We start from the raw sequence: 27437 nt of genomic DNA, 5'->3' as shown, positions 1-27437 counted from the left end.
AATTGGGGATTTACATACAGATTGTTCCAGACAATAATATTGTATGAATGCTATGTTTCTTAGGTGTGACAATGGCACCATTAGGAAAGTGCACTTGTTCATGGCAGACAATTTCTTCTCTGGCTGAACCACTGAAAAGTTGCAGACGTGACAACACGTCGTCCAAACATCTGAGTGAGAGCTGGGGAGCAGGGTGGCAAAGTATTGAGGCTGGGGGGTCTGGGCGAGAAGTCTAGGGAAGCTCATTGGACCATTCTTTGTAATTCTGGGATCTTCAACATAGGTCAGTGGGGCGGGGACAGTGGTCATAGACTTCCTGTTTTCCTGAATCAGCAGCCTCTATCGGGTGTGGTCGAGAAAACCACATAAAATGGATTTATGCTCAGCGCTTTGGGGAGCCCGGAATGCACGTGGCCTTGGTTTGTGATAACCATGGTGCTCTCTGCTATTGCCGGTCCCTCTGCATCTTCCCAGCTCCCCATCCCCTGCCAAACAAAGTGATTTTTGGCTTTCTTCTGGGTGGCTCAAGCTTCAAGTGTGCCCAGGGATCAGAACATCCCGGCCAAATGCTTTTGTGGGTCAAATTGGTTTTGTGCTAAGTGCCCATAAATCTTGCCCAAGCTGTCTTATGTTGATGGGGAAGCCCCAGAGGCCCCGGGAGTGAAATGACTTCCAGGAGCTCAATGGAGCACAGCACAATGACAGGTCCCCTGCCTGCCACCCTGTCCTCATCTAGGGTGTTTCCAGGGTCCTGTGCTGGCCACAACTCTGGAGGAAACCCACTTTAGACCCCCAGGCAGCTGGCCCGCATGGGACAGACCCCAAATCATACCACTTTCAGAACAAAGTCACAGTTTGCCAGAGTGCCTCACTGATGACAGGGCCAGTGCACTGATAGGACGGGGGCACGTGCCTCTGCAGAGGGCTTCAAAGGGTATCTTGGGGCCTGTCATTTGAAAAAACATTACAAAAAGAAATGGAGCCATAAGCCTCAGTGATGGTGGTTTTTTGGTCATTTTCTCCTTGCTCACCTCCCTCTCCCGGCCAATGTGCACAGACAAGGGAGGCCTCTGAGAAACCCTGTTCTTCCCTCCAGCTTCCAGCTGTAAGTGATTGTCAATGAGAAACAGGACCCATTGGCTTCCAGATACGGATGCGGCAGAGAAAAACGACCTGCCTAGGCTTATCTGTGAGTTTCTCATACTGTCCCGATGTTCTCTTAAGGCCCTGTGCACAGATAAGGAACAGGTGAGCTGAGATTCATCAATCTCCCTCTCTTTGATGGGTGGGGTTTTAATGAGCACCTCCCAAGGAGGCTTTTGTGGGCAGTGGTCTAAGTCTATTTGCCACCTCTCCTGAAAGGATGATGGACCCAGGGGGAATCCTGGGCTGCAAATGAGCTGCTGTGACCATGCCTGAATGCAGGCATTCCCCTCCCAATCAGCCATGCACAGTGGGAGCGTGCAGATGCTTCCAAGAGGGTTCACATTTAGAGCCAGGCAGCCCCCTGTACTTAAGGGGCTGTTGCCAGGGTTTCAAGACGAAGCAGTGCAGGTGGAAAGAGCAGATCTGATACTAGCTGTAGGGATAACCAAGTATCTCAAAACCCAGAGGGGTTCAGTCCTACATAAGAGTCTAACAGGCGGAAGGCCAACACAGCACTTTCCACCCAGGATGGGTACAATGAGGATTATAGCAGGATGGTCTCTAGCAAGTGTTGCCCCCAGGGGTCTGAGAGATATTACTCTCACTTGACTTCTTTTCAACTAAGAGCTCTCTACCTTCTGTCCACTCCAAATAAGAGGAAGGTGGGCAGTGGTACTGATGATCCCTAAGTACCTACAAAGTATGCTGATTTCTAGGTACTAGATGGTGGGCTGATGGTGGGTGATTCTGGTAGCACGTGGCTCTTCCTGAGCTCATTCTAACAGAAGTTGAACCCTACATCCAAACAGCCTGCTGTGACTTTGACCCCCTTACTGAATGGGTATGGTTAACTGGGAGAAGGGTATGAGAATCACTTGGATGAATGAAAGAAATTACTAGGTGCAAGAGGGAGGAAGACCTGGGGCTAAGAAACTAAAATCACCCAGCAACAAAAGATCTTCAGAAGGCTGTAAACAGCAACAGAATTAGCCAGCAAAATGGTAGAGAAATCAGTGGGAAGACCTAGATTCTACCTCTGTGACCTTTAGGTAAGTGTTTACCTTCTCTGGACCTCAGTGTCCTCCTCTGAAAATAAAGGCTGTTCAGTGAGATGACTTTGGACCAAGCTTCCTCCTGGCTTTGAGGATCTGATTCTAATGCTGATTGAGTGGTAGAAGTTGGGCATCTGTTTAGCGCTGTTTTATTAAGAGAAGAAAGAACCCTGAACCTTTAACTTGGCCCCTGCCCTCCCTACTCTGAGATCATTTCATGATATACCTAGATAACTCCTTGGCCAGACCACAGTAGGGAAGAGATGGACCATCTGAGCAAAAGATGAACATCACCAAGCAAACCAAGGTTTGCCTCCATCCCCTAAACACTGACCATAAACAAGGATGTTTAACTTTGAAAGAGAAGACTCAGTGACCATCCTTCAAAGGGCTAAACCAGTAGCAAAGAGAAGACATAAGAGGGAAATAGAGCCAAGATAAATTACAAGTTGCCTCAGATACTTATGTCAGTGGTCATGTGAGGAGAAGAGACTTCATCCTATAATCCTTAATCCTATAGAATAGAGAATGTTTTTCTACAGTTCTTGGGAATAGAGAAGCTCCTTGTTACTTGAGGCATTCAAGCAGAAGTAGGGCTCCTATATGACCAACTTGACACAGATAGTGTAGTGTGGAAACCAGCTCTGTATGCGGGGTGGACTCGGTGTCCCTTTAATTGGCTCCAAGGGCCTGCTGCATGCCCCCAGTGGGGAAACAGGCAGGCGCCCTCCTCCAAGGGCTGAGTTAGGACATGGTGGTGTGAAGTCAGCTCCTTGGACTATCCTGGGCTCCAGACTGAGACACCTGTCTCAGTTCTGTCAACAGCCAGCCTGTGACACTGAGCAAATCACCCTCTCAGTGCCTTGGTGTCATCATAGATCAGATCACACCCCCCGCCCCAACCATTTGAAGGCACCTCTTACAAAGGTTTTCATGAGAATCCCACATTTATTCCAGGCACACTCTTCCGAAGCAAAGCCTTCTGCAAATGCATTAGGGCTTTTATACCTCTGACCCCCTAGAGTCAACAAACTCATCCAAGAGAAAAAAAAAGTGAAAAGAACTGCTGCTATTCTCTGGACAGATTTTAGAGCCCCAAGCAGGGCCTCCCATAAAACAAAATCTTAAAACAAGTAAATCAATAAAGACCTTGAAGGTTGAGAACTGTCAACTTTGGCCTAGAGAATCTGAGGTTCGCAGACTCCTTCGAAGGCCCTGTGTCCTGGACGAAGGGGAAATTTCAACATGGGATGTAGCATTAAAGTACATGCACAGCCTTTTCAGGAGTCTTGAATGCTCCAGTGTTTCAGCCCATTGGCCCAAATGCTTGGGACTGGTGGCATTCAGATGTTGTCTCCTTTAAGAAATCCTGTAGGTCTACTCTTTCTAGGGAGCAAAGCCTCCTTTCTGGGAGATCTCGTTGGGGCCTTGAGACAGGCCAGTAAACGTGTTCCTTCTGAGCACAGCCAAGGTCCATTTCCATGCAAGAGCCATGAACTTCGTTTACAAAAGAGGAATGGGAGGATGGATGAATGGGTGATTTTTAGAAAATGGCAGGGATGGTAATGAGGGAAATTAAAGTCCCCTCAGTGAATCTGGAGGTCAAACTGTCCTTAAATCCTGTTACTATAAGAGCCTCCAATGTGCCATATTCTACAGCCTGATGACTTTGGGGTCATCCCCTATTGAGAGCAGGGAGGAATTTCTACACTACTCAGACAAAATTGTCCCCTGAGATTGGCAAGTTCCCAGTAGGCCAAGACAAAGCTCCTTGCCTCTAAACTCTTCCTGAGACCAATGTGAACTTTCCCCTATTTACAAATCAAATGCAATTAGAGACGATATTTCTTGAAATAGATATGTATTTTTAATGAGGAATGCCCTGTCACTTTTCATTAGGAAAAGGAAACACAGCCACATACTAATACCCATTCTCACCCAAGCATTCCAACACAATAATTATTTATGCAGGTAGGTGCTGCACAAAATCATCAATAAGAGGAAAATAAAACATACTCTAGGGTTCCAACAATTTTCCCATTTCCCCTGACGAGTCCAGTTGCATGGTAAATTGTTGGAACTGGAGGTGACAAAATTAAAAATGTCTTTTACAAATTAATGTTACTGGCTTTGGATTATTCCATTTCTAGTTTTCTTGTTGATAGTGTATACCAGTTTAACAAAGTGCATGCTTTTTAAAAAATGTTTGAACTGGCAAGCTAAAATGATCTGGGTTTTCTTGCCCACCCGCCCCCGAAAAAAAACCTTAATATAATTTAGAACCTAGCATTTAGAAAACATGGCCATGACACATCAGGGATAAGGACTGCTCATGAAACATGCTTGATTTGGCAAAAGACGATAAATCTCAAACCTTGTGGGTTTTGTCTTTGTTTTTGTTTGGAAGCAGCCAAAAGCAGGCTATGATATATGATGGGAAAGAAAAAGGAATACCTAATACTTCCCGTTTTGTCACGACACATGTGCACACAGAAGCACACACAACACACGCACACAGCCACTCAGTCCTTAGGGAGGAAAAGAGAAAGGAGTTAGGTCAGAGACACCACTAAGGGTGGGCGATTGAAGGCTCTGAGCGTGGTGTGCAGCTTTGGGGTGGGTATCCTCTCAGCTCTGTCTCCGTGGTCTTGGTCTCACATCTGTCCCGGGAAAACCACTGCAGAGATGGGGCGGGTGGGGTGAGAAATGTAAGGCATAGTCTGCTGGGAAGGAAGGAGGAGATCCATGCTTCATGCTCAGATGTGAGTTTCAGAGGAGAATGGGCCTGTATTTCCCTTTGGCCTGCTCTGTCTGGCTGGAAAGGTGGGGGAAAATGAGACCAAGAGACCAAGAAAAGAGGAAAGAGAGAAAGTAATAATGATGACAATAATAATAAATAAATAAGAAAAGACGAGTTGGACCAATGGAAATTAACACCAACTATGACAAATGACTTTTCTGTCCCATTTCCCTCCCCACACCTAAACGGACTTCCGGCGTTTCATCAGCCTCTGGTGGTCGGTAAAGCTGTGTAACCCAGGAGAGATGGAGCTAATAGGAGATGGGAAGAGGCTGTTTTTTAATGTGCTTGGTGAGATCTCCTCGATCTTGTAAGAGATGGAGTGGAAGTAGTGGGGGGCAAGCTTGGCGCTGAAGGAGTTCTGAGGAGCCGCTGAGCGGCCGCCATAGTCCTGCGAGCGGTAGCAGGTGCAGGAGCACACAGACTGCAGGTCCGCGACGTCCGCCTTGTACCTGGGCCGGCTGGGGCGTGGCTCCTCAGGGATGTGAATGACCATGCTGTTACGGTTTCCAGCGAGGGATGCCCTCTCTTCGGCATCCCGCCGCTCATCCTCACTGTTCATGGTCAAGAACCTGAGGACGACCAGGTTGAGGAAGGCCCCGATGACTGTCAGCCCCACCAGGATATACATAAAGCTAAAGGCCACATAGAGTGGCTTCTTCTGCAGGGCACCCTTGGTCTGCAGGGCCACGTAGTCCCCGAACCCAATGGTAGTCAAGGTGATGAAGCAGTAGTAGTAGGCGTGGAAGAAGCTCCACTCCTCACACTGGGAGAAGGCAGCCGCCCCGATGCACAGCGTCCCCATGCAGGAGAAGAAGCCCACAGTCACCATGTTCTCCATGGACACGTCAGTGTTGCGCATGCCACAGCACTTCTTGATGCGCTTCAGCAGGTAGCGCACGAAGGTGTTCATGCGCTCGCCCAGGCTCTGGAACATGACCAGCGTCAGCGGAATGCCCAGCACAGCGTAGAACATGCAGAAGGCCTTGCCCGCATCGGTGCCAGGTGCAGCGTGCCCATAACCTGTAGGGAGGGGACGAGAAGAACAGGGAGAACAAGTGAGGAGGGGGTCTAGAGGTTGGGGAGGGGTCTAGAGGTGAGGAGGGGTCTAGAGGTCGACTTGGTGCAGTGCAGTGCAGGGGGACCTGGTATGCTTCAGTTGGGCTGGAACTGGGGGAATTTCCTCTGCAGTGTAGAAGGGCATGGCCATATCTTGGAGGGAGGAGAACAAAGGAGAGCCAGTTTCTTAGAAGTCACATGAGGTTGGGGGATGGCACTGGAGGTAGGAACATTTCAGTAGGGAGGGGATTGGGGATGTTACAACCTGGGATGGAAGGGGAGAGAAAAACAAGGAAGAATCAAGGTCACTTGTGATATGCCACTGAGAGGGGATGGAGGGGCATTCCAGTGCCACCTTGGAGCAACACAAAGGCTTTAAAAAGATAAAAGCAGATTCACTACTAAGAGAACTCAAAGTACCAAGCCCAAAGGAGAAACCTCTCTATGTCCACTATGGATTGGCATGAAGAGTAGATTTTCAAAGGATGATACCCGCCATGGACCAGGCACAGTGCTAAATCCTCTTACACACATCACCTCATTCTAGCCTCTAAACAACCATAATGATTCCAACCTCACTGACAAGAAAACTGAGTGAGTTACTTAATAGCAGGGTAGCTTGATTTCTTCAGAGTTGGGATTTCAGCCCAGAGTTTTCAACTGCCAAGAATGAGGCTCAAAAGCAGAGACTTTGAATCAAGAGAGGCGATTGCGGAGTGAGACATAAATGCCACAAAGGCATATTTTTAAAATGTTTTGTTCGCTGCTGTATTCCCCCATACCTAGAAAGTAAACTATTTAATAAAGGAATGAATACATTTGCACCACTCTATGAATGGAGCCTGGATAGAAATCAGGAAACAACCCTTAAAGACCTTATGTGTGTAAGTACTTTTGAAATTCTTGATGCAACTTCATTGCGTGGTTGCTGCAGGGAATCCAAGTGAAGCCTTTATTTCCTCACATTCAAAATGAAGGCAATGATGTTGAATAGGTGAAGTCAGCTGCAGGGTCACCCAGCTGGTCAGTGACAACGTCAGAACCAGGATGGGCTCTTCCCAATACAGCAGAAGGAACAAGGGACTCAGTAGGTTCAAACTGTGGCACTAACACTACCCAGAATAAAAACCTGGATCATGGACAATATTTGGACTGAAATTTTTGAGGGATGTACCTGGTCTTCCAACATCTAAAATCCTGCCCATCGAGACAGAGTTCCTGGACGTAACCCTGTCACATGTTCATGGTCACTTAGCTTGCTTCTTTACCTTGGGTTCCATAAGCTTTTCCAAACCCATGTGTCTTTATCTGTTACATGGGATAGGTGGCATTGTATGGATCTGCCGAGATCAGACAGCTCCTAGCCCAGAGTCTGATACACAGTAGGGATCTACCAGACCCCAGGATCCTCTACCACTGCCTCTTGCAGGAAGCTGCCCCTGACTGCTCTACCTCACGTTTCTCCATCAGGGCTTCATTGCCTGTGGCTCAGTCTGCCTGTCTCTGGTGGTGCAAATATGTGCCATGACCTACCTACCCCCATGGGCCAAACTGTCACTTGAGAAATAACATCACATATTTGCCTCCAGAAGCCCTTCTCCCCATCCTCTCTGGCCCTCAATCCCAGCTAGCACTGAGCTCTGACACCCCTTAGTCCTTACGAAAGAAGAGATGATGTGACAAAGTTAGGCCAGAAAGGACAGGGTAGGGAAAGAGAAAAGCTGAAAAAAAAAGTATATATATATCAATTGAAATTATCCAATGTGAAAAGCAGAGAGGAATAAAAATGGAAAATAAAGCCTTGGGGGAGCTGTGGGGCAATATCAAAAGGTGTCCCAGAAGGAAAGAGAATGAGACAAGAAAAAGAAGAAATATTGGCCAAAAGTAGCCAAATTTAGGCCGGGCGCAGTGCTTTACACCTGTAATCCCAGCACTTTGGGAGGCCAAGGCAGGGGGATCACTTGAGGCCAGGAGTTTGAGACCAGCCTGGCCAACATGGTGAAACCCCATCTCTACTAAAAATACAAAAATTAGCCAGGTGTGGTGGCATGTACCTGTAGTCCCAGCTACACAGGAGGCTGAGGAAGGAGAATCACTTGAACCCAGGAGACGGAGGTTGCAATGAGCCATGATTGCGCTACTGCACTCCAACCTGGGTGACAGAGCAAGACTTCATCTCAAAAAAAGCTAAATTTGATGAAAGACACAAACTTATAGATTCAAGAAGCTCAGTGAACCCCAAGCAGGACAAATACAAAGAAAACCACACGCCAGAGTCGAGCTGCTTAAAGTCAGAAAATAATGAAAGCAGCCAGAGAAAAACAATTATACCACATACAGGGAAACAGCAACATAATATTGCTTACTTCTAAACATAAGCAACAGAGGCCAGGAAGCAGTGGAAGCACGGCTGTAAAGAACTAAGACTGCTCACTGGGAATTCCACATCCAGAGAAATTATCCTTCAAGAAAGGCAGAACAAAGACATTTTCAAATTAAGCAAAACCAACAGAGTTCAGTACCAGCATATCTGTACAACAAGATTACTGAAGGCTGCTCTGTCTGGGGAGAAGGACACCAGATGGAAACTTAGGTCTTCAGGAAAGAAGGCACATCTTGGCAAACAAGTAGGGTAAATATAAAAGATTGCAGGGGTGGGAATCCTACTCTATCTCCATATAGCTCACCCATAGAGCTGATACAAAAAAAGCCAGCTGGAATGCTGGAGAATAACAGAAGGTTGTTGGAAACTTAATAAGTGGTAATGTTCCGTATGTGATATATTTACTAGAAGAAGTCAACACAGCATTTTCTGGGTCAAAAACTGCATACCAGGTGCCACAGTCCCCCACCCTGACTTCTGTTCCTGCTAGTAAAAATAAGAAGCAGTTTGCCTTGGCAGGGCTTGGACAGCAGTACACTGGTATGTCCTGTCTCAGGCTTATGTCAATTCTGCTGTCTTACTAGAGCATGAAAACACTTGATCATTGACACCGTGTTTCTCACTGGTCCACTGCATCGATGATATCCCTTGGTAAGATACATGCATGAGAGAGTATGGGAGATGAACAGCACTGAGGTTCGGGGGTCTTCCACATTAACACATTTCCTGGGGGCCCAGTGGTCTGGGGAACAGGACCATTCCCTCTAAAGCGAGAGACAAGTTTCAGAACTCCCCAGGCCTTCGAGGAAAAAGGCGGTGCAGGGTATCCTCCCTGGTCCTGTTCAGGTGTTCCCAGCCACAGCCTGCTCTCAACCGTGGGAGCTACAGCAAGTGTCCCTTTGCCCTCTGGTTTCCAGTTGGGTCCATCCAATGGACAGCCCCAGTAGATCAGAGGAAGGGAAGAGGACTTCGGCAATTAAGCTGCATCTGCCAGCAGGCTCACAGCAGCTACTCTCCACAAGTTCCAAGAACTGCACCGTTGGTGTGTTAATAGCTCTCCACTGGTGTTCCACATACCCCTCATTGCTGCCCCCCAACCCTGCCTATGTGTTCAAGAAGAATTTATCAATAGCCCATTTATTAATCATTCAGTGTGAGAGCTGTATTTCCTGCAGAGACCCTGTTCTCCCTCTGTTCTCCCTCTGTTCTCCCCTGGGTCTGTTTCACACATCTGTTTATGATAGAACACTGCAGGTACTGTGTACAAACAGGTCTGCAAATATTAAGTCCACATGTCAGATGTTCCCAAATACCTGTATCATGGCATCCATGAAGACTTCATACAGAATACACACAGTATATACTTGGAACCTAATGTGTAGAATAACAGCACATGTGACAGTATATACAGATAGATTAGACCAAGAGGCTCATAACTACAGCATACCCATATTCACTAGCAAAATATTGTCTATGCAGTGTGTATGCCTATAGAACACACATGACACAGGCTGTGCATGTGCCATACCTATGTATATGCTGCAGACTGCACACATGTATGTTTTAGTAGCACACACCATGTCTACAGGTTATATGTAGAAGATACAATAAAGAACATAGAAAATGCCTGTATGCTGGATACATGACACAGAAGATGGCCTCTAAGCTCTTCCTAAGGGGAGAATGAGGTACAAATCTAATACATTCCCCCAGCACCTGTGTGACAACTCAAGTCTTAAAAGACTATTTTTTCCCATCTGCAAATGAACATATCCCAATACCCGCCGCCCGGGGCTCAGAAGACGTATTCATTCATCAACTCATATGTTACCCATTCAGACAACTCCAGAGACTTGACTGTGCCCGGGACCTGCTCTTGGCACAGGGGATTCCTGCAAATCTCCCAAGGGGCTCCAGCCAGCCTGTACCCAACACGAGCAGGTACAGATAGAGGCTGGGGCATGGATGTGGAAAGGCCACAAGTGACCCCTGGGCTATGTTCCTGGTCACCTCCCACCCCACCTGTGAGTTCAGGAACCACACACGCCCATGTGGATTTTCCCTCTAGGACTCCAGGCTCCTATAATACCCCACACCCACCAGGCACTACAAGGGGTGACCGTCTCCATCTGAGGACCACAGAGGTGACAGAACCTCAGAAGTCCCACCTACCGCTGGCCACCCTATCCCTCGTCATAAAGGGATCACTCGTCCCTTTGGCAATGAGACTTCTGAAATGGATGTGCACAAAATTCAGGAGGCACACATACAGCACCGAAGGTAGAGATAACGAAACCAGGACTCCCAGAGGGGCGCCGCAGCCTGCGGGCGAGGTCCAGCCAAGCAGCCTCAGTCACTCGAACCACTTTACAGATGTGGAAGATGAGGCTGCAGGAGGGAGATTGGATCAACTCACAGCTGCCCTGCAAGAGGCCACATCATCCTTACCCAACCCAATGCCTGGCACCCCCTACAGGCACCCAGCCAACAGCAGGAGCCCTAAGCCAGAGCCCCAAGCCAGAGTCCCACCAACTGAGGAATGCAAAGGCCACACACAGGGTACAAAGCCCCTGCACACAAGGGACACAGCCAGCCCACACTGCTCATCTCCAGAGCTTCACCGCCTGTTTTGCTGATGTCTAAGGGGATGCGGAGTTAGAGACATGCCTGCCTTTGGGACCTGGATGGCCAGGAGTCAGGCCTCTGGGTGTGAGGTTAACCACAGTGGCACTGCTGACAGAGACAGCACTGACAGCCTGAAATCTGGCCTCCAGCATTGCTCACGCAGCAGCGGCTCCTTGACACCATCCTTCCCAAGATTCCAGGATGCCGGCATAGTTCAGGGACCCTGGAGGAGCTTACAGTTAGTTCCAGTCGAGTGCCTGTCCCAGCTTCCTCGGCCCGGCTGGCCCCCACATCACTCAGTGCTTCAGGCTCCAGGGTCCTGGTCTGCCCACCCACCTGCCCTTCCATGGCCTGCTCAGCTTTGCCGACAGGTGGCAGTGCCCAGGACCAGGCAGGGTGGGTAGATGTGAGTAGTGAAGGAGATTCAGGAAGACCCCCAGCTCAGCCCAGCCCCATGTCCCAGCACACGGAACCAACTCCTCAAGTGGTGCCCCACCAGGGGTCTGGAGCATCCTAGGTCACCTGCTAAGTGAAGCCAGTACTGAAAGAGAACCTCCAGTTCACCCTACCCACCTCCACAGTCAGAGGCAACCGACACCCGGGGGCCGGTGACGCCCACCTCCACAGGGCCGGCTGGTGATGGGGTTCCTGCCCGATAGATCTGGAAAGGGGACAGTCATTGTAAAAATGACAACGCCCACTTAGAAAAGCTGGCTCTGCACTGTGCACTATGACTCCTGAGCACTCTGGAAGGACCCCTCTGCTTCCTCTTCTGTGAAACGGGGCATAGGACGTGCATCAGAGAGGAATGAGAATCGGCCCCCTCACCGGGCCCCACCCAGAATTGACCAAATTCATGGGTCCCTCACCGAGAGCTGGGCCCTGCAGCCTCTGAACTGAGCCTCACCTCAGGCTGGTACGCAGCCCTGGGGGTCAGGTCTTCCAGCCCCCAAGTGCCCAGATGGATCCGCAGCCAACGATGTCTGGGCCCAAGGGGACTGACAGCCTGCCTGCTTCCACAGGGCCTTCTCAGCTGGTTACTAGGTGCCTCTTCCAGCCCCAGACCCTGGTGGAAGGCTGGGGGCTCCCAGGACAGCACCCACAGGCTGTACTCCTCACCTATCCAGACACTGACTGGCTCTGCTGGGGAGTCACAGCCTGGGCCACCTTAGGCCAGACCATGAGCTCCCGAGGAGAGCAGAGCCCACTGACTCAGCTGTGCAGATCCCAGGGCCCAGCATGGAGGAGAAGGCAGCACATGGTGTCCCCAGACACCTCGCTGTGCAATCGACTTCCATCTTCCCAGGCCTGCCTGGAAGTCCCAGCCAATCCCTAAGCCCAGGGCCCAAGGTGGCTGGGGGCAGCTTTGCCCAAGACACGGCATCGCCCAGCCTGATTTTCATGGCCTCTTTAATATACTTAGTGGGTCTCTTTGATCTGTCCTGGGAGAGGCTTTGCAGAGAAGCAGCCTTCATCTCTCTGCTACAGCTGGCTAACAACACAGAAAAAAGAAAAAAATGAAGAGGCTCCATCTTCACACAGAGGAGACAGGCAGAGGAGAAGGATAATAAAACTAATCATTTCTACTGGGTCTGGAGCTCCCCAAACCACCAGCTGTGGCTGGAAGGCAGCATTCATTTCCCACTGGCTCTGCGAGATTTCCCAGAAGCCGTGGCGGCTACCAGGTACCAGAAGCTTCCCAGCTTCTCCTGTTCTGAACAGCATATTTCACTTAAAGACACTCTAAGCACATGGGACATAGTAGCGCAAGATGCATACTATATGCATGTAGAGTAGACCATAAGAGGCACCTACTCTGAGCTCCATATTTTAATTAGATACTCAAAGTATCCAGTGGGCTGTCTCCACTGGAGAAAGGCAAATAGGGCAGCCTGGGCCAAGTGGACTGCAGACCAGCCTCGCTCCTGCACTCCAGCGCTCAAGAGCTGTCTGTGGCTCCCCATGTCCCCCCCCCCCCCGGGCAATCTAGGTACATCCACACCTGACCATGAGTGACTTTCACAGACTTAAAGGGTAAAACCCCTGCCCTCCACTGTGGAGCTTATTCAGGAGAGAGGTAGGGAGAGCAGGGCCTTTACCCTCCTGCCTCTGCAGCATCACTACCCCTATTCTTTCCACTTGGGAATGCCCAGGCCATTACCCCACTTACCTGATCCCTTCACCAGAACCCATCAAGCTGAGCTTTGAATTCCCACCACAGTGGGGTGGAGTGCAGGAGCTTAGCTCCTGGTGTCAGGCCAGCCCAGGTTTGAGCCCTGACCGTGCCCTTGTAGGGACTGTGGATGGTCACATCCCTCCCTGGGCCTCTTTCTCTTCTGTCACTGCAACCCCAGTCTCCCAGGGAGCCTGGCTGTTCCAGGAGCTGGAGCGGCTGTCCTGCGGGTGAGGGGTGAGCATGGCTGTCTCCCCTAGCCCATAGCTCCCCGGGACAGACTGCCCAGCACTGGAAGGAGATGGCCATACAAGTATTTAGGCACTGAGAAACTTCCCGCTGAAAGAGAAAATATAAAGGATATGCAAAGGTTTGTGCTGGTAGGAATTAAAACAGCCACAAATTCCATTAAAGAATGACTCAGGGTGGGTTGGAGGAGGAGCAGGCTGGAGAGGTGAGCTGCCCTTGGGCTTCCCGGCTGGCTCCCACAGAAGTCTGCGGCAAGCATCGGCCCCACTCAGGCCCCCGAATGAGCTCGGCATGATTTAAACCCAGGCATCTGCAAACACCAAAAGCAAAGTGATGCATGGGTCACATGTAGGGTAGGCAGGAATCAATGGGTCCCAAAGTCTGGGTCTGGCTCCATCTCCTACCTGCTAACCATGACCTTGGGCAAGACACCTTAGATGCTCTAAGCCTTAACCTTCCCTTCTGGCAAAGGCAATATGGAATGAAGCAGCCTCCTCCAGTGGCACGGCACTTTACATCCACTCGACAATGCTTTTCCCAACTTGTTCTTTCATGGATAAGGGATATCAGTGCTGGTGTGTCAAGGGCTCTTGCAACATAACACAACCCCAATCTCTACTGGGCACTACACGCAGGCTTGGTCTCCTGTTCGGCCCAAGAAGGGAATGGGTAGTTTGCAGGCACTCTGATGGTTTCAGCAAAAGCCTCAGGGTTTGGGGCTTGATGGGTGACTCAAAGGCATCTGCTTTTTCCTGCCAGACGGGAGGGTGAGGTCCGGAGCTCCTGCAGTCGTTTCACTATCAGGAGGATGAACTCAGCCGCAGAAGATAACATCCCGTCCCCGATCTCAGAGACGGGAGGCTGTACAGGGATGTTTCACGCTGCATCTAAACCTGTCCTACCTGGAGTCAGCCCATCTCACAGGCAGTTCATTCTGTCCCCCCTGTAAATGTGTTGGCTTTAGCCAGGGTTTCACTGGAGGTGATTAACACCCAACCCAGAGTACACATCCTAATACCCTAGCAAGACTACAAATAACCCACAACAGGTTTTTCAACAAAGCACTTTGCAATTCACACTCTCCTGTGTCTCTTGCTTCCAACTTTCTCTTGGAGGCTACCGCTGATATATATGTCCTGGGGAGAGGGGCTGGAAGGTGACAGGGCTGAGCAGGCAATGGCTAGCTGGCAGGCCAGGGCCTCTCAAAGAACAGCCGCTCCCGTCCCAGCCCCAGGATGCTGGGCCAGGGTGACTCAATTCTGAGTTTTAAAGAGAAGCTGAAAATATGGATTTTTTAAATGTGGTATCTAATTAGTGTCCAATTAAACATTTGAAAACACGGCACAGGCCAAACAAAATAAGATGAAACAGACCATCTGTCTCAAATGGAGGCCACACATGCTCCAGAAATGGTGAATAAGGAAGAGCGAGAACGGAAGAGACCTGGGGTTGTGGGGGAGGAGGGCAGCAGGAGAGTGAGGCGAGTTGGGGTAAGACCCACAGAACGCACGGCTCCCCATTTTCTTTGCCTTCCCTCCCTCGTGGTGAGGCTGCCTGGGACAAGAACCATCAGTTGGCTCCATTTCACAGATGCACAAATAAAGGTGACATAGAAGCACCTCCCACACTGGGCTGAGGTCAGCCCTGCCCTGCACAGAGAGCCGAGGAGCCCCCACCCTGGCAAACATGGTCATTCTGGGTAATCTAAGGCCTCTTCCCACAATCACCATGGAGAACTTGAGCCCCAGGCCCCGGCCCCTCATGCTGTTCAGGCAGGGCATGGCCCCCTTGTCTTCCACATCCACCCATGCCCCAGGATTCCAAGGCCCCAGCCCTGAGCTGCCCTCAGAGCCCTGGCAACTGGCTTATTCTCAGGCTTGGCACCCTGTGTTCCCTGAAGGAAAATCTGGCAGATTTGGTGTTTTATTTAATGAAAGCAATTTCCTCATATGATTTATTATTAATTCTCAAAAAGAACTTCAGTTCCCTTTTGGTTTCCCTTCATTTGATGCCTTAAGGGGGGAAATGGACTAAAGATATAAAATATATTTCTAAAACATGAGCTTGCAAAGCACAAATTTCCAACAACATTCATGAAGGCCTTTCTCCTCCTCTGCTCCATGTAGGGCCTTGGGTGAGGCCCCCTTGGGAGAGCCCTAGGGCCCCTTCCTGAGGAAGGCCAGCCTGAGGGAGCCCCGGCGCCTGGCCCAGGGTTGCACTGGATGGACATCTCGTCCCTGGTTGACCCATGGTTATCACTGACCCAGCACCTCCCGCAGTGGCCTCGGCCAGCCTGGCTCCAACTGTAGTCGGCCACTTTCCAGCTCTGCGGCTTCACCTCCCATGGGCCCCTGTCCCTTCTCATTATGAGGACACAGCCGAGATTAAATGAAGAGTCTTCGTCCCCATTCTATGGATTGGGAGGCTGAGCCTCGGTACACATCAGGTATCATAGTTACATGTGCTTCTCACCAGGTGGCATCAGGAAACACCTTCTGCTGGCCGGGGCCTAGATGCATGGCGGGGGCACCCCTGGGGAGGGCAGGAAGGCCTACACGGTGCACCCTGAGATGTTCTCCATTCCTGGCTCATACCCAAACACCAAAGAAATCCGTTCTTAAAGCATTTTTAGCAACTTCACACCTAGGTGTGTCACTAAAACCTAAACAAAGACTTGTACCCACGTGTTCACAGCCTAGCTTCACAATAGTCCAAACGTGCGTCGGTGGATGGACACCTAAACAAATGTGGTCCACGTGTATGACAGAACGTGTTCAGCCTTAGAGATGCAGTCCTGATGGGCGTTACAGTGCAGATGAACCTTAGTCAGCTCGGGCTGGGCTGCCATAAGAAAATGTTATACCACAGCACCGGGCAGCTTCAGCAAGGGACACTGATTTCTCCACAGTTCTGGAGGCTAGAACTCCACAATGAAAGGGGGGCAGATGAGGTTTCTGGTGGGGGCTCTCCCAGGCTGTCCCCAGATGGTACACAGAGAGACAGTGTCCCCATATCCCTTCCTCCTCTTAGGAATCCTAAACCTGCTGGATTAGGGCTTCACTCATATGACCCCATTTAACCTCAATTACCTCTCCTAAAGGCCCCATCTCCAAATACAGTCACGTTGGAAGTTAGGGCTTCAATGTGTGAATTTCGGGGGGACACAGTTCAGTCCATAACCTTGAGTGACGGAAGCCAGTCATGAAATAACAAGTATTGTAGGAGTCCACAAACACCAGAACAGGGACGCCTATGGGGACAGAAAGCAGGTTAGTGGTTGCCTAGGGGTTGCAGGGGGAGGTGGTGTGGTAGGGAGGGGCCGCGAAAGGGTAAGGGGTTTCTTTGGGGGGTAATGAAAATGGCTTGGAACTCAGTTCCAGTGGTCGTACAGCATTGCACTGAATTGTACACTGAACTATACTCTTTGAAAGGGGGAATTTTGCTACGTGAATTTTACCTCAATTTTGAAAAAGCATTATTTTTAATGCTTCTAAGCTCTAAAACTCTTAAGCTGAGCCTCAGAGGATAAGGAAGTGGTGGCGGCGAGGCTTTGTGGGTGCTGGAAAGAAAGGGTCTGCTCGCAGGGGCTTGCTACGGGCCTGGAAACTGCCGCCGCCGCCCCTCCCCGGGGGGCCTCTCTCTCTCGGAGGATGCAGGCTTGGGCCAGCCCCCAATCCTAGAACCAAACAGCAGCACCACCCAAGGCTCCAGGCTCCCTCGTCCCACTTAGCCACCTACCCTTCTACCCACTCCAGCCTCCAGGCACAGGCTGCAGACATGGGCCCAAGCCTGCACCATATCTGCCAATGGAAGGCCTATGGAGTGGCTTTGGGGTGGCAGCTCCGAGAGGGTGTAGGTGAACTTCTCGGGTCTGGGGCCTTGGGCCTGCCCAGGGACACAGAGGGGAAGACAGGTGCCTAGAAGGCCTTCCCCTATGAAAGAGCCACACAAGCGCACTGCACATCGTGTGTCCTGAGCAGGAGGCCGACAGCAGGGTGGATGGAGAAGGCTGGGGTCCAGGCACACCCCTTCTCAGTCCCCCAAAATATCGAAGGCTGGGAAACACAGAAGCCTGCAATCACACTCTTGCAAGAGGCTGGAGGTCATCCATCCCCCAAGCAAGTCAGCTTTTGAAAGCGGCTCCTAGAAAGTGTTGCCAGGAAAGAGCCGAACGGGCCACAAGGACAGAGAGCCTCTGCCTCAGGGGCTCCGCTCCCTGCAAGAGGCGCCCTGCGCAGCGCCGGCCACCGGAGAGGCAAGGGCGCCCTCTGGCGGTCGCTTGGGTGACTGCAGGGACACGGCCGTGGGTGCGGGTCGGCCGCCCACGATTTCCGGTGACTGTGTCCAGAATCCAGAAATCATCTGGGAGAAGTCGCTAATCTTTCTTTCTCATAGATGAGATGTCATGTGATGAATCTTAGAAGCTGGCATCCATCAATGGCCTTTTAGCATTGACAAAAGATAAATAATGGTAACAATAACGACCACCAGATATTGCAGGCTGGTGCTGAGCCAGGGACTGCGCTAAAATATTTCTCCCCTTCCTCAACCCACTGGTTCTGGGGAAGGGGATACCCTTTGCAGGGTCAGTGGTATTCTTTCTGTGGCATGGGTAAGAAAACTCCCCCTAGCCCTGCGCAAAGCATGTTGCCTTTGTAAGCCCCCAAGCCAGCCTGATGTGATCTTCCGCCTCTGCACTCAGAGCCCGGCCCTGGCTGCAGGCCGGGTGCCCACACCTGGTCAGGCACTCGCGAGAAACCTGCATTTTCCTGCTGGCCGCCTCCATCCCTATCCAGCAAAATTCTCCTCACTCCCTTCCGTTCTACTCTTTCTTCCCACCACTAAATAATTCCTCTCCCACTCCAAAAAAATTTTTAGAAATACTACAAGAAAATGTGGGGAAACAAGCCCAAATTTAAAAAAACAAAGTACAGAGGGAAAAAAAATATATAAAATGTGGCTGACTTTTGAAAAGTCTGTGATAGAAGAACTGAAAATCAAGCCTAGGCCCTAATACTATCTGTAAGTAATAATTGATACATTTTGTTTTAAAAAAGTGAAATCAAATCAAACTTTAATTCCTGCTTTGTTTCTGCTGGATTCTCATTTAGGGCTAATTCACCTTATTGCAGGGTCTGAGAGGGAACAGGCAGAGTTCACCCTGGAAGGATCTACAGGTCAAAAGAACAAGAGCTTTGAATGCCGAGTTACTGGGAGCTGTAAGTTCCGGTCAAATCAGACCAGGTGAGAACCACAAAACCCGATGCCTCCTGGGAGGTCTGACAGTGGAAATGAAGGTAAGACGTGTTGCATGTGTGATGTCTAAAGCATTGCTTCCTAATAATGGGATCGCCTGGGATTTGCTGCAATGCCCATTCTGCATGGGAGGTGGGGGGTGGGGCCTCTGCATTTCTAGCAAGTGTCTCATTGACACGAGTCACCACAGACCCCACATCATGCAAAAAAAAAGGCCTCAAAAAAGGAGCAGGTAAGATCTGTGGGGTGCCCCAGGCCTTGTTCCTAGCATGTTTTCACTGTTAACACTGAACTCAGTGCACGCTGACAACAGAGTCAACCCACGCTAGAGTCTGATGGCAGCAAACTGGCTTCCACCAGGGCCTCCCGCGTGGAAGGATGCTCATTTTGTCAGGAAGCAACAGAAGCAGGTGGGTTCTAGCAGAGACCGTCAGTGTCTACCCACATATGTGACCTCTTCCTGCTCCTGGGCACACAGCTGGGCCAGAGTCCCTTGCAAGTAGACATGGCTGTGTGACTCAGTGCTGGCCAGCAGGGTTCCAGGCCTGGCCCACTAAAACCTGCCATATGATTTTCTCTCTGACCCTCCCTGTCTCTGCCTCTGCTTCTCTCTCCCTGCTCCCCATTCCCCCTGCTCCCCATTCCCCCTGCTCCCTCCCTAAACATAGAAGCCTCAGAACCTAAGGTGGGATGATGCCTCCAGCTGTTAGGAGCCTGGGTTCTGAGTGACCTAGAGCAGAGCCCCTGCTGAGAAACAGTGGCTGTGATGCAAGAGAAGTAGTGACCCGTGATGCATGAAGCCAATGGCATTTGGGGGTACATCTGCTATGCACCTAGCTCATAACATGTACTTAAGATGATTCTGTACCAGCACAGAAGTTGAACTTGGAGAGCAAAGACGTACAGATGGGCCCACCCCGCTTATTGTTCAACGAAATGTGAGAAGAACCTCTGTTTGGTGCAGTCATGTCCATGGAACAGGTGAGAAAACTAGGGCTCAGGGACACAAGTAGCAGGGGGGCGATCTGGCAGGGTGCAGCCTGCCATGTGACACTGACTGGCCATGTGCACATGTGGACACATGCAGAGACACAGATATGCAGACAGGTACACACAGGCACTCATATAAACAGACACACATGTATACAGAGACAGACATGCTCACATACACGAATATAAATACATATGACACGCTCACACACACATCTGGCCTGAGGCATTTGGCTGGGGTGGAATAGAAGTAATATTAACCTGAGGACTTGAAAGCCTTCCTCACTCCTTACCTAATTATAGTAAACATGCAATAAATGCGAACACTTGTAAAAGGCCTAGAAAGCTGCCTGGCACATAGTCACTCAGTCTCCTAGTTGGCCAAACAATGACAATCAGGACCTCCTGGAGCTGTAAGGATTAAATGATTTCAGCCAAGTCCCTTGCCCGAGGACACACGACTAATAGGTGGCAATCTTGGATTGCTGCACAACTACTGTGCTGACCTCCTTCCAAAAATGCTGCAGGCACACACACATGCGATACACGTATACACTCAACAGGCACACTCAGTGACACATACATACGCAGCCCAGAGCCCCGGCTCTCCCAGGCCCTCCCTTACATAACAGCAACCTGAGGTGTCTCCAAGTCTGCAGAGCAGAGTGGAAAAACCCAGGCTGCGAGGCTCACCAGCTCAGCCCAGCTGCTCTCGGTCTGTGCAGCCTCAGTACCTTGTGTCCTGGTCTCCCATCCCAGACAACCACCACCACCCCAAGGCCTGCAGTGAGTGTGAAGACGACGACACACACAAAGCAAGGGGCATGGCCTCCCTAAAGGCAGGGGCCTCTCCCCTGGAGCCTGCAGCCTTTGAATCTGCCCTTTGGTTCCCTAGAAGCCCTCTAACTATTGGCATCGAGCTTGTCACAGGCATCCGCTTCTTGTTTCTTCTGCTCTCTGCCCCAGGGCATTTGTGCCTGCCACACACAGGCCTTATATATACCAGCAGTCCTCCTGACACGCCACATCTTGCCTGCTGGTTCACTCCCATGTCCCTCAACCCAGGGCTGGGAGAGCTTAGCACAGTGGACTCATGGGGCTGAGTCAAGGAGCCCCTACTACTTGGTTTCCTTAGGCTGTTGGGTCTCAAGTTTAAATGGCTTCAGGGACCAGGTAAGTGCCAGTCATGGGGAAGGTGATTCCCTGATGAAGAGATCATGTGCCCACCTAAGGGGGCAGCTGACAAGCAGCTCCAGTTACTGGCTTGAGGGAATACGGCTCAGGGAGGCCTGACCTAACCCTCCTGGGAAAGGCAGGCATACAGATGCACCTGTGGATGGGCCGTGGTGCCCCATGGCCTCCCTAGCCTCTTGTCTGCCCTCCAGATCCACCTTTCCTGAAGCCCCCACTGCCTTCAATCCACCAGTCCGCCAGTGCTGGCCCTGCAGGACGGCACATCCCGAGATGCCCCCAGCCGCTCACCTCTTCAGGAGCCCTTTTACGGAAGCTGCCTGGATTCTCCATGAGGGCAGGGCCAGCTCTGCCCTGCTGGGATGGACTGTCCTGCCCAGAGCATTGAGGATGGCTCGGACCCCAGTTTGTCTCCAGGTCCCCAGGGCCAGGCCTGGCACTTAGTAAGTAACCATCCCCCAAACAGCTGGACACGGGAGGCTCGCACCAGTGCCTCCTCCCGAGATCATTCGCCCTTGATTGAAAGTGGGGGGAAGGGGAATCATTGGGTGAAGGGGAGCAGGAGGAAGACAACAGCCATCAGCTGAGGCCTGCACTGAGAGCCTCTGTGAGGGGACAAGGCCCCTCCTTGGGTGTTTTACAAAGAGCTTCTGGGGCATCATCTAAAGGGTGTTGCCTGAGTTATCAGCGGGCAGGGACAGCCACCTCCACAGGTGTGGTGTGAGGTGTCTAGGGCCAGTGTCAGTGGATTCTCATGGATCACTGTCTGGGTTGTTCCCCTGCTGCATGAGGACCCCTGAAGGGTAAGGTGAGCAGGCAGTCCTGTCTGAACATTCTAGAGCCTGTTTTACTGCCATGCACAGCTCCGTTGCCTGGTACATAGTAGCTCCTCATCAAAAATTGTTATATAGATAAATGAACAAACAGAAGTGTACAACAAATGTTAGGGTGCCAGGCACTGTTCTAAACAGAGTAACAGGTACTATCCCGTATCATAAACAAGAAAACGGAGGCCAGGGCGTCCGCCACCTGGTGACTTGGCAAAAGGTGGATGCAAACCCAGAACTCCATCCCAAACCCGTCACCCAGGCCACCTTGTTGCTAGGGCAGAGTCAGATTTTCTACAAATGACACAGCAGCACTGCTCACTGTCCCCTGAGGGGAGCCTAGCCCTGCCCCAAAGGGCCAGCGGAGGGGACTAGGGCCGGAAGGAGGACAGCAGCCTTCAAAGAGGAAAGTGGGAATGTCAAAGTAGACAACACAGCTGAGGGCTCTGACACCAGGGTCCTGTGGCTTGAGACTCTCCCAGGGTGTACACCTGCCTCCACAGGAACAAGGGTGACAGTCCTGGGTGGCGGGGGCAGCTCCTCCCCTCATGTCTGGGTGGGTGAAGTGGTGTCTGGCATTGCCTGGCACATACAGGCACCTTATCTCAGTCCTTCACTCAACAGATCATGACTGAGCACCTACCATGGGCCAGGCACTGTGGTGGGTGCTGGAGAGTCAGGACCACGATAAAAATGATAACAGTGACAACTTGATGCTAACATTTCAGGCATCACCGTCAGCTCAGTGGAGCCCAAGACAGCTTTAAATCACCTGCCTCGTCAGCAGAGGGCACAGCGATCATGAGGGTGTAGCGGGGCTTGGGGAGAACAGCTCTGGGGAAGGCCTTTGGTATCCTCAGTCGGCAGAGGAGAAACAAGCACAGGGAGGCAGCCACTCACCTGGGGCTCACAGGCTGAGCCCCCTGACCAGCATCAGGCTGTAAATGGGAAACCTGGCCCCGGGCTCAGCACCCAGAGAGAAGGGGAGGGGGGCCCACCCACCCGGCTCTGAGGAAGTGGAGAACCGGCCCAGGCACCTCCAGCCCTGCGGGAGGATGCGTTTACAAACAGGAGCTGGCCCCGATTCATCTCTCCAGAGCCATGGAGCCCTTTTAATTAAAGTGGCTGCCTGGCTGTCTGAGGATGAGGAATGGACCTCAGGGCGTGAGAGCAGCCCTGCATCTGTCTTGTTAGTGGCTGGGTGTCCAGGAGCTGCTTGTGCAGGGCTGGGAGACAGCCTGGGCCCAGGGAGCTGGAGGGAGAGGGCTACCCCATCCCAGAGCTGAGCAGGTGGCTGCTCTCAGGACCACACACTCGGCTCTACCCCTGCCCGAGGCCTCTGCCCCAGGAAGAAAGCGCAGAGCGGCTCAGCTGCATGGGCGCTACAGGGGCAGTCCCTGCCTAGCCGCATAGTGCTTGTCTGTGGCCACCTGATGCTGGCCCGAGGAGCCCGGCCCAGGGAAGTTGGCCTTCGACGGACCACCTGGGAGGAGCACTGGACTCAGAGTCCAACCCTAAGGTCAGGTAACAGCAGGGTCACTGTCTCCACTGGGGACTCAGTTTCCCCTGTCACAGATTGTCCTGCCATGTGATATAGCTATGAGGGTGCCACACTGGGCCAGCTGGCAAAGCACTGAACTCTGATGAGCTGTGCCAGGCATAGAGGCATCACTGCCTTTACACTCAGAGCCCTCACTGGTGACCATCTTCCTGAGAGCACCGTGGTGGATATTAAATGAAATCACAATAGCAAGCCGTAGGAAACTGTCCATAGATGTTAGTAGAAGCCGAGTCCCTTCCCTTGACCCCATGGCTCTTCCGATCAAAACCTGTCCCCCAGACCACCACTCCTCCTAGGAGGATCTATGCGCAAAGCTGGGGTGGCAGCATAGCATGAAGGTCCCTCCAACCTTTATTCAAACGGGATGAAGGGGACACTCGGGGAACTCTGGCCCACCTGAGAGCAGCTCTCTCAGCCTCTCCGAGCCTGTTTTCTCATCTGTCAAAGGGAAGGGTGTCCCTGCATCTTTCCCACAGCGAGTGGTAGCACACACAGCTCGGTCCCTGCCAGCCTCAGTGGTGACTGTCTTCTCTCCCAAGCCAGCCCCAGGTGGCCCTATGTGTCTTTCTGCAAAATCCCAAGTCCCTTTACTTTTGATGCCCCCCAACCACTCTCCCTCTGTCCCAGGCCAGGGTTTCTCAAAGCATGGCTATAGACCCTTCACGGGAATCTGTCAGGTACTGGTCAAAATGAAGAGTCCAGGCCCTGGCCCTAACCCTAACCCACTGAATCAGCCCCGTGAGAGCAGGATGATGACACCACATCACACAACAAGCTGGCTTGTGAGAGCAGCAGCTGTATCATGCACTGGGGTTTGGTACACATTTCTGGGCCTGTGAGAGGGAAAGTGGGAGTGCCAGGGGTCCTGCAGTCAAAAGGTAGCCCATGAGGTCCCCAAGGACCAGTCCCCACAGATTCGAGCTTCTTGGCCCTCTCTCTGCTGGGAGAAAACCATGCCCTGTCAGCACATCGCCCTTGATACCCTTCCCAAAAAAGCCAAGGGTGACAGCTGCTGGGTGGACACTCTTCTGCAGCTGTCGCTGCTGATTCCCATCAAGGCCAATGCCGGGCAGCACCAGTGTGGGAGGCAGGCTGGCACCTCTGGGAGGGACACTTTATGGTCATAATTACTCTGTAATAACAGGGAAGACCCGGGTCCTGCTGAGCCCACCTCCTGTCTCAACTGTTTGACCTTGGGCAAGTCACCTAACCTTGCAGAGAGTCAGAGACCTAAACACAAAACCAAAAAAGAAATGGAAAAAGCCTGCTGCTGCAAATCCTGATTAATTTATCTCCTGGACTCCCAGCCACCTCTCTTTATTTTCTACTTTTTAGATTTTTCTATTTTGTATTTTGCAGATCACAGGAATAATACTTGCTCACTGAAGAGAATCACAAAGTTGAAAGAAATCTAAAGCAGCAGGAAAAAAAAATCACCCACAACCCCACCACTCAGGAGGCAGTCTGGGAGAATCTTAATAGTCCCTGCTAGTCCTTTTCCTGAATACCTCTCCTCTATGGCTGAGAGGAGGCTATGTAGAAGCAATTATGGAACCTGTTTTTTTCCTACTTATCAGAAAATGTGTATGCTATCATATTTCCGATAAAAATTCTTCATAAACATTTTAATTCCTCATAAGCTTCAAGTAGATGTGGCATGTCTTCACCTTAACGGGCTAAATAGGGAATCTGTTGGACCCCTATTTACGTTTTAGCCAAAAGCATATTGTTTCTGGCCCCTGGAATTATGTTCATTCCACATACACAGACCAGAAACCAATATGGTGGCCGGGATTTGAGCTGGGCATTGCAAGAGTTCCACCCTTTATTGGCCCAGCACCAATGATATTCTTCTCATGGCATGCCCAACTGCTAGAGATGATGGCTCTCATTGTCCTGGATGAAGGAACTGGCTCAGAGAGGCTAATTACCCTGTCACAGTTCACACAGTTCTCATGTGGTGACACTGAGATGCCCACCCTCTTCTCTGACCCCCAGTACCTCAGCTGTTCTCATGCTGGTGTGCTGATGGTCATGGCCAGGTTGGGATGAATGGGCCCTGCCAGTTCCCCTGCCAAAGGTAGAACCACTTCTTAAGCCATTCACCTGGCCAGATGCAGAACCTCTTTTCCCTTCCCTCTGTCCCTTTCCTTTCAGCAGAGGTAGACCCAGCTCCTGACCTAATGCTAAAAGTGCTTTCTGAGGTCACAAAACTTCATCCAACTTCCAGAAGGCCAGAGCAAGGACCTCCAGGAACTCAACTCTTCCAGAAAAGCAATGAGAACACTGGCAAAACCATCAAATCAACTTTTTTGAATTCTGGAAGTTAGCTGAAGTCTTGTAACAACTGGAAAAATGTTTACATAAGAAAAATGACTAAATTTCAGGAAGAAAAGAAAGTTTTATGGCATTTGAATCTGCCCTGGTCCTGTCTCCCTGCCTCAGCTCCAAGGTGACCCGGAACACCCATAGCTCAGCAATCATAATAGCTGTGAAAATAGCATCCTGGTGGCCATGGAAGGGCCACTCCTGTCTGGAAGCTCTGTCCCCAGAGCTCACTCAGTGAGAGGGCAGCATTTGTTGAAAACAATCAGAGGCAATGTTTTAACACAGCAGCTGTCCAAAGTACCATGACCATGTAGGTCTAACAAGAGGCTAACCAAAAGACAAAAAGGAAAAATGGGAATAGGAGATTCAAAGGAGGCTTTGGAAAGCTATGACATACTCCTGGGAGCCTACAAGGCCATGTGCATGTACATGGCAGTGCAATTGACATGGCCCCAGTATCTCACCTCCAACTGACCTTGAGGCTGTGCCCAGGCAGGAAGGGAAGGTGAAGACGGAATCATGAACTGCATGTCAGAGTGCTGACTGCATACCCCAACACACATAGGCTTCCTTGGCAGAGACCACAAGACATTTAAGGACATCTGTCCAGTCATCAGCCAACCACTAAGCTGACCAAGTGCCATAAGGATGTTCAAAGCACTAAAAGAACCATGTCTGAAGAATTAAAGGAAAGTATGAGACCAATGGCTCACCAAAGAGTATCTGTAAACAGAAATTTTTTAAAAAAGAGGAAGAAAATCTTGCTCTTTGTGACTAAATAGATAAACCAGGAAGAAATTATGCTAAGTGCAATCAGCCAGAGACAAATACTAAAAGATGTCATCTAAAACAGTCAAACTCATGGAAGCAGAGAATAGTGGTTAATAAGGGGCAGGGAAACAGGGAGGTCACAGTCAAAACATACAAAGTTTGTTATGCAAAAAAACCTTCTGGAGATCTGTTATATAGCACAGTGCTTACAGCTAGCAATACTGTATTGAATACTTAAAATTTGCTAAGAGGATAGATCTTAAGTATTCCTACTCTACACACACACACACACGATAATAGTAAGGGAGGTGGGAGGAAACTTTGGGAGGTGATGAATATGTCTAAGGCCTGAACTCAGCAGCAGACCTCATCCCCCGGTATTCCCCACACTTCACTGGGCCACTGATGCCTCCTCCACACCCCTCTTCCCAGCCTTGGCCAGACAGAGGGAGAATGTGAGGAAGCTGTGCTAGTACCAACACATGTGCAGGTCAAACACATTTCCTGACCTCACTGAGCACTCACTGCTGTGACCTCCACAGGGATGTGTCCTCGTCTGTGGAATAAGAGAACAGGAAGTATGTCAGACCACATCCCCATACCTTTAGCTGGAATCTCTCTAACAAGCAGACAAGGAAGAAAGAAGGAAGACATTAAGCTCCTATTCATCCTTCAAAACTCAACCCAAATGTCCCCATCTCCAGGAACCTGGGAAGACATGACATGGATAAGTTGCTCCTCACCTGTACATCCTGTTTATTTCACACTTACAAACATGAAAACAAACAGCTGCAGATGATGAGACCACACAGGTCATGAATTACCAAGCCTAACATAATCAGAATTCCCAATGCCCAGCAAAGGATCTGGCACCCAGCAGGTGCCAAATACAGGTGACTCTATGAACGAACAGGAGCTATGGAAGACTTGGTGGGAGAGCCATTCTTCTAGAATATTTGGCCATGATTAGGCCATGCCTTCACTGTTCAACACCTTCCATGGTGGCATTTAACTCAAACCAGAGCA

At 50.7% G+C, this 27437-nt stretch overlaps 1 protein-coding gene across 4 annotated transcripts in view; it reads right to left on the bottom strand.

Moving 5' to 3' along the window:
- LOC105488380 (potassium two pore domain channel subfamily K member 9) overlaps positions 1-27437 on the bottom strand; it is a 108954-nt gene that overhangs the window by 12075 nt on the left and 69442 nt on the right. For 2 of the 4 annotated variants that reach the window (XM_011752373.2, XM_011752377.2), the window contains exon 2: positions 5451-6021. In XM_011752373.2, coding sequence (XP_011750675.1) covers positions 5451-6021 — 571 coding nt within the window. Of the gene's footprint in view, positions 1-3347; positions 6022-27437 lie in introns of all 4 variants that reach the window. The other 2 variants (XM_011752375.2, XM_011752376.2) reach the window with 2 other exon arrangements.

This window comes from Macaca nemestrina, chromosome 8, assembly GCF_043159975.1.
Source record: "Macaca nemestrina isolate mMacNem1 chromosome 8, mMacNem.hap1, whole genome shotgun sequence".
Lineage (NCBI taxonomy): Eukaryota > Metazoa > Chordata > Mammalia > Primates > Cercopithecidae > Macaca > Macaca nemestrina.
Note: the sequence above shows the minus strand (reverse complement) of the source record. Positions and strands in the feature narration are given on the sequence as shown.